The sequence below is a fragment of the Limulus polyphemus genome, unplaced genomic scaffold (assembly GCF_000517525.1).
Source record: "Limulus polyphemus unplaced genomic scaffold, Limulus_polyphemus-2.1.2 Scaffold850, whole genome shotgun sequence".
In the NCBI taxonomy this organism is placed as follows: Eukaryota; Metazoa; Arthropoda; class Merostomata; order Xiphosura; family Limulidae; genus Limulus; species Limulus polyphemus.
Window position 1 is genome coordinate 193,245 of NW_013666460.1, and position 13,040 is coordinate 206,284.

General features: G+C 31.4%; 1 protein-coding gene across 1 annotated transcript in view; it reads right to left on the bottom strand.

Annotated features, from left to right (window-relative positions):
* The window catches only part of LOC106460867 (T-complex protein 1 subunit alpha-like), a 29,423-nt gene extending 17,537 nt beyond the window's left edge, over positions 1-11,886 (bottom strand). Inside the window, exons 1-3 of the mRNA XM_013920617.2 lie at positions 11,736-11,886; positions 10,167-10,252; positions 3,197-3,325 (exon numbers count right to left, since the gene is read on the bottom strand). Coding sequence (XP_013776071.1) covers positions 3,197-3,325; positions 10,167-10,252; positions 11,736-11,808 — 288 coding nt within the window. The 5' untranslated portion in view covers positions 11,809-11,886. The remainder of the gene's footprint in view (positions 1-3,196; positions 3,326-10,166; positions 10,253-11,735) is intronic.
* Between the last annotated feature and the right edge of the window lie 1,154 nt (positions 11,887-13,040).

A 13,040-nucleotide genomic window follows, 5' to 3' on the forward strand; every position in this document is an offset into this window, starting at 1 on the left:
TACAAGAATTAAAACCACAATCACAAATTTATAAAATTTAATCCTTACTTTGGCCTGCAATTAAGTGTATAAAGTTGCCGGGAGGGTTTAAATTTTATAAATGTGTGATTGTGGTTTTAATTCTTGTATCATTACTTTTAGTAGCAATATACCTACTTCATTTTAAAATTCATATTTATTTAATATTCTTGTTTGTTTACTTTTTTTATGTTATACATGTATGTATCTATTCATCAATATGTAGCTCCATCCACTGGATTGAAAATACATTTAATTTCGTGCATGATAAGTTTACCATTTATATTGTACGTGTGTGTGTATATATATATACAAATATCAGTATGAGCCATCTAGGCACTAGCCATGCTGACCTGATAAGGTAGGTAGGTAGTAGACGAAAAAGGTGCTGTTTTAGAAATTTTTGAATTGTTATACCAAAATTAAGCAAATTTTTCACACATTAATAGTATACATGCGCATAATATATTGTAACCAATACTTTGAACGGTAAGATTCTTGATTAGGAATTTGATAGGGTAGTTTTTTTTTGGTGCAGGAATTATTTGGAATCCTTGTCAATCCTTACTATTAAGTACTACTGTACTTAAAATAAAGTTTCTTTGGAAATTAGCAAATCTTTTTGCACCAGAAAAAATACTCAGCATTAACCATATTATAAATTACTTCCCTACAAAACTGTTATTGAGTATTTGTATAGCATTCAACACTTTTAAAACTTCATAGTTTTGTTTATGCATAAATTGGTTTTTCAGATTTGATACCTGATCATTTTTATACTAATAGAAAAATGTTAATAGCAATAGGAAGTTAAAATTTATGTAATTCTACGACCATAAGTGAAAGTAAAGAAGATAAGAGTAATATGTCAACTACACTATATCTGCTATATTCAATGCAGACCGAACCTTTTGCTCAATACCAGAGTTTCTAGCAGGTATATGATACATAGTAGTAGCTGGGATGCTATTCATATTATCAAACTGTATGAACAACAACTGTTATGGTGAGAACCACATTAAGTTGATGAAGTATAATTGTTATCAATTTTATTTCAGTCATTTAAAAATAAGAATTAGAATACGGAGTAATAATAACACATTATTTTTAACACCAACTATTTCTTACTTAACTTTAATCCTGTATTTGTATAACCTACCATTGTAGCAGAACCACCTAATAGTCTATTTCTCTCTTATGTACTATTGTTCTTTACTCTTAATAGTCAATATAGTCAAATGATCTGCATCTCTAAGTTAATAGATTTAATAACTAAAAAAGCACCCAGTTGATTTTTAAGCTATTTAAATTCAATACATCATTTTTATTTCTATGTTTATGATAACATTTTATATTATACACAAAATCTGCCTTACAAAATTTCAGAGTTCATGTTAAAAGTTATCCAAATTTAACATGTCAGTCTGGATACCCTTGAATTCACTTTTCAATCTCCTTTAGCCCTTCATTACAGCTGTCATACATTATCCTGACTGTTACTTTTTCTTTTTATGTTCACTAATCTATACCAGTCATTAAGGTAGAAAGTAAACACACAGATGCAAGTTTAGTAACAGTTCAGCATGAAAAAAAAAACTTTTCATATACACAGTTTAGTTTGTTAATTTTAAAAAAATTACACCAGTCAGATTAAAATTTTGACATGTCATGTTACAAAAGTACAACAAAAGACATGTGATGTAACACTAAGATAATGATTACTTATACGTTTCTTTACCTAAAATTTCTTTAAAATCTTGCCCACCAAAAAATGGCATGTATACAAATAATTACTATAAAATTACAACAAAAATGCAGCTTAAAACTACCAATATATTTATAACTTACCAAAATGTTAACACTTAAAAGTTTACATTAAGAGCAATCAGATAAGGACTTCATGATATTTTTTTTTAAAAATTCCAAGCTTAATTATTTAGTAATAAGTGAGTGTACATGTTAGGATCCATATGGTAGTGGTTATTTAAACATCCATTACTATAAATCGGACCTAACATGAAAAGATTAATTTATCCCATGCGTATACCCAGTATGACTAAGATTTGTCACCTCGGAAAGTCATGGGACAAACAAAATATCAACATAAATTTTGTTTACTTCTTCATTTCAGACAAATATCTGATGAGTATACTAGCAGATGTGAAGAAAGAATTTCAGTGCCATATATTTTATCCCAGACACACAAGTCTACTTAAAATTCTTCGCAAAATATTAGAAGTAAAAAAAATGTAATATCATACAACACAGTAACAGAACCTAAAAGATTTTACATTCATCTTTAATGGATGGTTAAGTCTGGTTCTCCAAGCTCCCAGAATGTTGAAGCAATAAATAATAGACCTCTTTAACTTACTAAATATATCTTACAAAATACGGCAAGCTTTAATAAGCATTACAAGTCTGTTTTAAAAAATCAAATCAAATCATAATGTTTAATAAAGTACTTATACTAACTATTTATCTGTCAAACGTATCCCTCCCCCACTCACCACATTATTTCCTCATTGTTTCACTACATACCAAAAGTAAAACCAAATTATGAAAATTACACAAAATTCTAGCAATTTAAATTATGCAAGGTGAATTTGAATCTAATTATGTACATAATGTCCACCCCTTCTACTTTCCTTTATGCTCTCCTATTTGTGTTCACTTAACTAAACACAATGTACTATACATCTACTACATTTGATTTTTTTGGAAAAATATTTCAAAGTAACCCAGCAACAAGAATTTTCTTTGTACTGAAGTAACTACATATGAATGAAATAGTGTTATATACAAAATAAGGTAAAATTATTTTCAGTAACCAGTTATCAGTTTTCCTACAAGCATAATGCTAATTCTGTTGCTACAAGTACAAAGCTACCATTCTTGGTGCAACTTTACAGACTACCAAATACATCTCATTTATTTACTATGTATGAAGAAGGATGTTGTGCTGACCTAAAGAAGTTAGATGCAAGGATAAGTAACTAGAATATGTAATGATACAATTATGCTATCATGCCTAATTTAAGATATCAGTTACAAGTGAATTTAGTGAATGGTGTAATGAGTGCTCAATCTAAATAGTTTTGCACTGATCTCACAAGTGATCTGCACGAAGATCACAAATGTAAATTTTTCTTGTTTGTAATATATGTTAAATACTTACTACAGACGTTGTTCCATCTCCAACTTCCTCATCTTGCAGCTGAGCAAGTTCTACAAGAACTTTAGCAGCAGGATGTTCTACTTCAAGTAGTTTCAAAATTGTTGCTCCATCATTTGTTATTGTAACATCCTATAGAAATGGAAAAATTAAAACTATTAACAGCTAATAATCAAAGATTGTGTAAAATAATTGTGTGTCTGTATATCCAGTAAATCAAATTATGAATGTTTCACAACTCCTCAATCAACACACATTAGTAGTTTTATTCCTGTTTATCCAATACTAACATACACTACTTTACCTACAGAAATAGCCTATAAATGTTAACTGAATATTTAAGTCGAAACTAAACAGAAGCCCCTTGTGAGACCAAAGATTATATTTTCTAATGCATTCAAAACATATTTTCATTGATAAACAAGATTATCTTTCCTCAATCCTACTATAATTATGTCTAATTTTTAACTTTATCAGTAGTATTTTTAGATGTGATGTCACATCTCACATTGACAATAATCAATCCATAGACCAATGTCCTGAAGCATCCTGCTGATTGACCCATGCCTCCCAACTTTAGAGGAGAGCATAAGGGAAGAGAAACAAGTCCAGATAAGGGGGAGGAAGTGGTAAACCTGATGCCGTGGGGGATATAATAAACCACAAATATATATAGTCAAAGAGGGAAGGAAGAAAGTTAAGGAGGAGAATCCAAAGGAACCATACCATGGTTCATGTAGCATCTCCTGAAAAGATCGCAAGTATGTCAGACCCAAAGGGGAGAAATGCTTCCATTGAAATCCACATCCTCTAATGTGTTAGAACCTCACTAACGGTAAGAGGTTAACTGTAATGGTGTGGATAACAGAAAGCTCCAATGAATGCATTCAAGGAGAAGAATGGGTGGTCCCTATGTAAGTGGGTGTGTAAAAAGACACTCCCCATATAGATGAGATTGTTAGTTAGGTAACAGGAAAAACTTATCCAACTGGAAAATCTAACCACTTGAGCTGCTTGTGTAAGAAGCAGATGTTATGACCATCCCATATGGTAGGAGCTAATTGAAGGCAGACGTCCAAGCAGTGGTGTTAGCGAAAAACCCCAAAATGCAAAACCACACCTGACAAAAGATATACAGAACCAAAACCAAAGGGCAAGGCACGAAACTGGTACCTAATTACGTGGTGAAAAAAACACCCAAGATAGCGTACCGAGAAATGAAAAATAAGAACATGTACTGTGGACATTCTCAGTCCTGCAGAAATTGCCCATCCAATTGTGATGAAAAACTATATATTAAAACAGAGAAGAACCAAGAAGTGATTGAGGCAGGGCCCCTCGATCCAGAACTCCAATCAGCACTGAGCATACATGAAGAATGAAGAAACCCATAGGTACGACAGGTAAAGGACAGGAAAGTTCCCAAACATGGAATATGAATAAAGGTGGCATTGTCACACAATGAAACAAATGATCAACAAAAATATAGAATATAGCATTGCAAAAACCTCATGTGATGCTAAATGGACAGAGTAACTCTAAAAAATGGACCAGTGGAGAGAAAGAGCTGACAGTGAGTCCCTGTTAGAATTGGATAGTAAACAAATGGCACAGGACAGTGTCCCAACCCAGAAGAACCCACGTGTGGAGGGAAAGAACTGTAGATGGCAAATATTCCAAAATAAAGGAGGTGGAGGAACTGTCCCAAGAAAATCCCTTAGATATAGGTGGAATGCTCAAGAAAGGAGGTGGAAGAAGATATTTCCTGTAGGAGAGTCGCTAAGGTAAGACAAAGCTAGAAAACTAGGTGGGGGATAAAATGGATAGGATGAACAGAGGCTGCCCACATACAGGCAACAGATTCTAAGTACATAGAATCAAGAAGAATCAGGTGGAGGAAAACTGACAAAATCTAGGTTGTCCTAAGTGAAGTCAGCAGTTTTTGGAGGAAGACGAGCAACATCAGGAGATGGTAGGGCAGCCCCTGGCCACAGGGGATCAATAAAAACAAACAATTATTAGTATAAATTATGAAATACAAAAATGAAATAGTCAATATAATGTAAACTTAAGTAAGTGTGCAGTGAAATAAACATATATGTTAGATGTTATGTGTTGAAGAAAACAAGATACTTAACCTAATCATCGATTTACCCATAAGATGATTTACAGGTAAACCTAAAATAACAGACACTTGTGAAGGTTAATCGAACTGTACAGGACAAGTATATCACTAAGCTCTAAGTTAAAAAACTCTAACCTAAAAATAGGTATGTACAATATCGGGAGAAGTTTATGTGGTTACAATGTTTCATCAGGTTAACATGGCATCATCAGATACAACAACTACAAGGAATGAGTTCCTGATGTAGATAAAACAATAAATTAACAGATTGATATTTGATTGGTTGAGTTTAACAAGACTGCAAAACAAAAAAAAAAAAAAAAGCAAATGGTCAAACAATGTTATTTTTCTATACATGAGAAACCTTAATCATAAAACCAGCTGGAAATCAGCCAAATTAATACATAAAGCTGGAAATTACATCAAAAGAAATATTGTGGAAAGTTCATTTATCCTAAATTTGCCAAACTTCAAATACCACTGAAGGTTAATTAAGCTGAACTCTTTTGTTATAAAATAAACAGTGTATGGGTTTCTCTAAGCTATCAATTGTTGGACAGAGGACGTGTGAAAGTGTCAAACTTTGTACACAAACAAATTTAATGTTTAATTTCAAAATAGTGCTTCAAAACATTACTTTAGGTTTTACTGTTATTATGTATTACCTACTATCAGAATGTTAATATTCTTATAACTGTTAAGAAAATCTACAATAAAACAAATATTCTACTTCCTGACAAGTGTGTTTAAAATATAATATCAATAACTGCTAGACATTTTCAATAGGTTAATATAGTTTGATTGTACTATGTTATAAATTCACATTAAAAAAAGATAAAATGTGTATACAACAAGTTAACCTTAGAAGTTTTAAACTGTGAATCCAGCGGCAGTGTATGTTAACATTACACTAAATCAGAACTTGGAAAGTCCCAAGGCACAGGTTGCCATGGCAGCTTGTCAGATTTTTAAATATTAGTCAGCTGAGATTCTTCTACAGTAGGTGTCTGTGACTTGGTGATAAGTTTGAGCAATAAATGAACAGCACACAATCACTTGTTTTAAAACAATATATATATATTTTTTTTTTCAAAACAAGTCAAACTTATGTAAAAAGCTTCTTTACTCTATAGAAAATCACAGCTTTATTTAAAAGTAAATAATTTTCCTTTCTTGTCAAAAGTCCACACAGGCTGATTCAATTATTCTAAAATTCAATTGACAAGACAAATTACTTTTCTTTACTCTTATCACAATGGTATCAGTGAATGACTCGCTTATGTTACCCTGTGGTTTACCACAGTTGTATCCCGAACTTTAAATAATTGTCTCCATTTCAAAGTCCACACAGGTAGGTTCAATTACTTTAGAACACCCTTTGACAAGAAAAATTATTCCCCTTATCTCTGTTAAATTGTGAAACTCACATCACCCATTAAAGCTAATCACTCACTTGCTGGCTAATTTCACATTTTCTAACTAAACTTCACTTTTCTTCTCACTTGGTCACCTATATTTATACATTTACCAAATGATTCCTAAAACTTTCTACAAACTGGGAAATGCTATAATGTAACAATATTCACATAGAGAGAAAAGCTTAGAGGTTTTGAGAAAGATGACATCAACTAAACTACACACACACAATGCAAAACTCTTACCAACTTACGTAACAAAATTTGTCATAACTATAACCTTTAAAATAATTACTTTTAATGCTCTTGTTATGAAAACTAAATAATCATTAAATTTTAAATCACTAAATAATAACTTATACTAAACAGTCTTGTATATCCAACACACCTAAAAAAAAAATAGACCTGGCACCTAGGAGTTTTTAATTAATTTTTTATTGAAAACTGTGCTTTTCTGTATATATAAAAAAAAACATTTGTAATATTACAATCAGAGAAAGTTTGGTACTACAATCTATTTCCAATAAGTAACAAAACACCAGAAAGGAAGTCTAAATTGACATTCTGAAAAGACTTAAGATTTCCAATGTCTAACTACAAACCAACAAATGTGGGTATCAGCATGTAAGCTCTCAGTTGTTTAGACATGTTTAAGACAGTTGACACTTGAAGTTTCCACAAAAATTGCATGTTACTTCACATTAGAAGCATTTTAACTCGATGACCACAGGCTATTAACTGAGCAGCCAATGCAAGTCTTGCTATATTTCATTCCAACAGCAAAACTAGTGGATGAAATTGTTTGAAACTTCATAAGAACTTTCATATATGCACGTAGTTTAAGAAACAAAGCCTATTACTTTGATAAATTACATTAGGCAATGGTATTTATAAGAAATGATCATGATATTTATATTTGTTCCAAATTTGAATTTATTACTTTTGTTTAAGTACATTATTTTAAAATCCCTAAAAACTTTTTGCCATCCATAAAATGCAAATTTTGTCTATTTATAATTTTTTTTTAATAATCACTTACTCTCCTTATGGTTTCAAGTAATATACAAGACCCAAAAATAATATTTGTAAGTAAATCTAAACAATAAACAAGTATTTTTATTTTTAACTAGGATTTCATGTTTATATATTGTATATAAAAAACATTATAATTTTGTTTAATAAATGTATTTTTATTTCAAATTTATGTTCAAGTTTCACTGCAGCCATACTTTTGTTTATTGTGCCGAATAAACCGTGGGGTTAGCAGCGTGAACTTTGTACATTTGCCGTAAACTATCATGCCAGTTTGAGGCCACTCTCGTTCAGTCCAATGCAGGCGCATTTGAACATTACTGTAGATATGTTAGTAAGAAAGCTTTTCGGTACTTGAATATCATTTCTTTGAACTTTCAAACAAGTTTTTTTCAACATATGTCCTTGTACGTTGTTTCACTACACAGACAAAATTAACTGCCACTACTAGCAAATGTATATAATAGTTTACAGTACAGGTGGTTTGAATAACACTGCCTGACCCCTAGTTACTTGATACATCCTATTAGAAGAGATTACCAAATGATACAGACACCATAAATTACAAAGAAAATGACTTCACAGCACTTAAAATATTAGTCCTGGTCACATTCCTCTCATTATAGGCAAGATTTATGTTGGAATTCGAAACTTAAGCTCTTCAGTGTATTGAGACCCCAACTGTGAGAATGTCATAGCTTCCCTTGTGTTATGGAGATGATTGTATTTAGTCTGTTTCACAACCAACATATGGGTTTTATTGTTGTCACTTTTACACTGAGTTTTAAACCATTTGCAAAATATCAGAATAAACATATATGTATATATATACCAGTTACTGTTTTAATTTTAAAGCAACAAGAAAAGTGTGGGTCTTACTACAAAGCAAAGATAGTAAGAAAAAATATAAAATTCTTGTGGTACTGGTACTTGTAGTATTACGTACAAATCACACAAGTTTATCATTCTAAATACTGAATCATATTATTATTAAACTAAATATACAATTACACTAAATTATTGAACTTAAAACTACTAATTTAAATGCAAAATAAAAAAATCACAAACTCTTTCAGTTCAAAGTGCTAAGTCTAATTTATGTAAAGACCTTGCACTCGCCACTCAATAGCTCTTAACCTAACTTTCATGGATCAACTTCTTTCCTAAAAAATATATCTATTTTGATTTAATTTTTCAATATAATGATTAATATAAACAGATATACTATACAGCATTACTTAAGCTACTGTAGAAAAATAATAAAAGTCATACATCCCATGCAGTTTTTCCAGAAGCAAGTTTTCTAAAGCTTACAAAAAAGCCCTATTGACAAATACTAAATGCAACCTCTACATAAAATGGCAGTAACTATAATAAGCACCACCCACATTCATATTGTAAAATCCAGAGAACAACATTTCGTCAGGTGCTTTGTTTATAATCCTATGATTTGTCGGATGTGAAATACAGCAATTGGAATAACATGGTACTGAAATTGACACCTTTGACTAGGATTGGCTAAAAGTTTTACAACTGAGGTTTAACATGCCCAGACACTGTTTTATACATAAAACGGGCTAGAAAAAGGTTTAGATACCAATCATAGATGGCAGGACCAGTGCTGAAGTACAAGGAATTTTTTTTTTTTAAATTGTAAAGAAATTTTCTTCTTAGAGGGCACTTATTTATTGTCTCAAACATATTTTGGGATTTTTTTTTATTAAGTTTCTCTTTAAACTTCATTAAATAATACAATTTTGTACAAATAATTGAATGTTATGCTACTATTTACATAAAGATAAGTTCTTTATAATTTTTCCAATTCACAAATGTGATTTTGCCCTAATGATAAGACAAAATGGCCACAGTAAGTAACAAGTTAAGCACTAAATTATACGAAAAAAAAGTGTTCCATGTCTGAAATGCACAACTGGCACAAAATTGAAAAGTTAGTCACAAATATTCTTAGTGGCAAGGCATAGATGAGCCCTCCATATACCTTATTAGGTTTATCTACTACCATGGCTCCTAAATGTCAAACATTAAATATTTTTCATGCAAAATAAAAAATAATCATCATACAAACTAAAATTCTCTCAGTTTCGGTCTACAGGAGTGCAAACTTATTCCACAAACTCCTTTAAAAATAAGGTGTTTTAATGCTATTAATTAACCTTAAAATGTAATTTCTTCAAATAATGCTCAAAAGTGGTGATAAAACTAGACGAATATATTAAAATATAAGCAATTTTTCAGACATTAAAGATTTTAAATAAATCTTCAAAAAATGGTGCTCCTCTATGAAAACTTTTAAGTGTACTGAAAAGAGTAGCTTCTTTAGTATATGAATTATACTAAATGAGATAAAGTGAAAAACTAACAAAACAGCGGATAAACATACCCCTACATCATCCACAAGCATCTTGTCCAGACCAACTGGCCCTAGTGAGCTTTTCACTATATTTGATATAGAACTTGATGCCATAACTGTAAAGAAAAAACAAGTGTATGCAACTTGAAACACCTTAACAACAATCTTACAGTGACAAATGTACAAGTTAAAATATTAAATTCAGAACCAGGATTTCAACACGAGAAATACATTACATCTTCACAGCTAACGATAAAAACAATCATTGATAAAATTTTAAAGTCCAACTTAACCATTTTACTCAAACTTAATGTTTGTTTTGCCTTTCAATAGTGTTTTTTTTTTCTCCTACTCATCATTCAAGTCTCATTTTTACCAAGAGGTTGTACTGAGAAATATTTGGGTAACAATAACCACACATCAACAAGATATTACTCATACTTGAGTACACTGAACTATTTTCAGAATATTCCACTACAGACAATTGTAGCTCATTCCATAAACCAATCACCTATTGGAAAAATAAAACTATCTTTACTGGAGTCTAGCCTGTCTTTCATAAATCTTAAACTTGTCTTCAGAATAAAGCGCAAAGAAATCAAAAACCTTAAAGTGGTAAATAGTGTGGGCAAGCACCAATTATGAAATAACTACTGTATAATTTTTTTTTCTATTTCCCTTACAACAACCACTCATTTTCTGATGCACAGTAATATATTTATTCTACATGGCTGCACAATGCAGGACATTGATTTTAATAAACATTATTTCCCCTGCAACATAACAAAACTTGTATCTTTTTATTATTATTATTATTGTACATTTTGCCTTATAAAACCAATTTTATAATTCTCTTTATGAACAGTTATCCATAAATGCAGTTTTCTTCCTCTTTACAGAAAGAAGCATCATGTTCATTTATAATAATATCAAGGTTTACACATTTCAATCTTCATGCCCAGATCCTATATTCAATGGACAAAGATTTTACATTAAAATTAAAAAGCTGAACTTCCATTGTAATTTTTCTTGAACATGTAGGATGGTGCATAATATTAATAGTAAGTCCAGACTCTGCCATTTCTCTGGTTAACTAAAATCAATACATCTGTCTTTTATTACATTTAAAATACTCAATCCAACAAAAATGTCTTACTCTTAGTCTCATGTGAATCTTCATATTAATATTAATGCTTTTAAATGTTTAAGCATTTTAAAAATTTCGTAAAACTTTATACAAACTATATACTGCAAAGTTTTATTAAAATATACAAATTAATTAAGTTATTTATCTTAACCTGATGCATTCCGAACATTATACTTTTAGTATAAAGCAAACTCCTCAATAATTTCTAGAATTTTCGATGGAACACCCTACACTTATAGCGAACATGATTCACCAGATAATAAGGCAAGGCCTACCCGTCAGCAGTGCACTCGTAAGCTAAGGGAATGAAACTCCAATGTAGCTAGTTAAGGCCCGCAACATCTGCAAAGCCATTTTTGAAAACCTTAATTACAATACACATGGTATCCTTGAATTTTCACATACTAAATAAATATACTTCAAAAATGATTTTGTATCATCAAATATTTTACCATTTTGTGTTCTGACAGATTCTCCCGATGTTCTTGAACCTCCAACACTGAGTACGCTACCTATAGCTGACATCTTGGAAAAGAAAGACAACGTGGGAAGAACGCTAGGCTAAACTGGTTATTGTTCATTGTATAAATCATACCGACTATTACCGAGAATTTTCCGAAGTTCTTAATTATAGATGACGCTACTCTAAAGGGTAAGAAATGTTCCAATAAAAACACAAACCCACTCTCTTTCTAAGATCTATGAAAAACTATTTTGATTTCTGTAATTTCCTTTTTTGTTTCATCTTAAATAGAAACATTTTTTGTTTCATAGACTGATTGTTTTGTTGTTTTATTTAACATTTAGTTCAGTAGATGCTTAAAAATAATTTATCAAAATGTGTATATAAATAAAGAATCACACCGAGGTTTACCATAGCACAATTAATTAATTTCGTTTAGATCGGGTTGGGCATAACTAGATGATTAATTTGTCCACACTGTGAATTAGAACATTCTTAATTTACGTCTCATTGTTACAAAAATGCACCCTGCAGTTTGGGGCCGTGGGTATACTATACGAGCAGACCCCGACAAATATTTTCAAATCTAGGAGGCAGGTGTGCCTAACTTAACTTTAGTACTGTTTGTACCGGGAAATTAGGGCTACACTAGTGCCTCGATTATCCGCGGTTTTTTTTTTTTTTCCAAAATCTTCTCAAAATAATTGTGCTATTACAATTCTAGACAATCATCTACATGTTTTGGAGAAACTGTCGCTCAGAAATTAATTTTGGTTGCAAAAGTTCAAGTGTTGCATGATATCCGGGGTTTTCGCGTGCAGGATCTGGTGTGTGTTCAAATCATATGTCGGCCGGTTCAAACTTAGCCTTGCTTCTTATATTTTTAGCTGTTAAGACAGGAATAAAACACACAAGATGTACATTAAAATTTCTTAAAGAATTCACTCAACTTTAGTTGTCGTCCTCTGCTCTATGCTGCACGGCGGTCGTCCTTTAACCACAGATGCATGTTCAAGTTGTGTTGGGGGTGTTGTCCAGTTACCTACAGGTAACTGGTATCTTCAGACTTTTTTAACAAAGGCTTTTTCGAAATAATTCATAAGCATAGATTGGCGTTAATTTTTGACTTAATTTTCACAGTGTTTATAGCAGAAAAAGTGCCGAAACTTAGAAGCTATTTACGCCTATGTTAGCGCCTAAATTCAACTAAAACGGGAACGGGCAATCCAAAGAGGAAGTATTGTAGGTGAAAAGGTGGAAATGGACTCGTGTAACTCACGAAATTCGGAAAAAT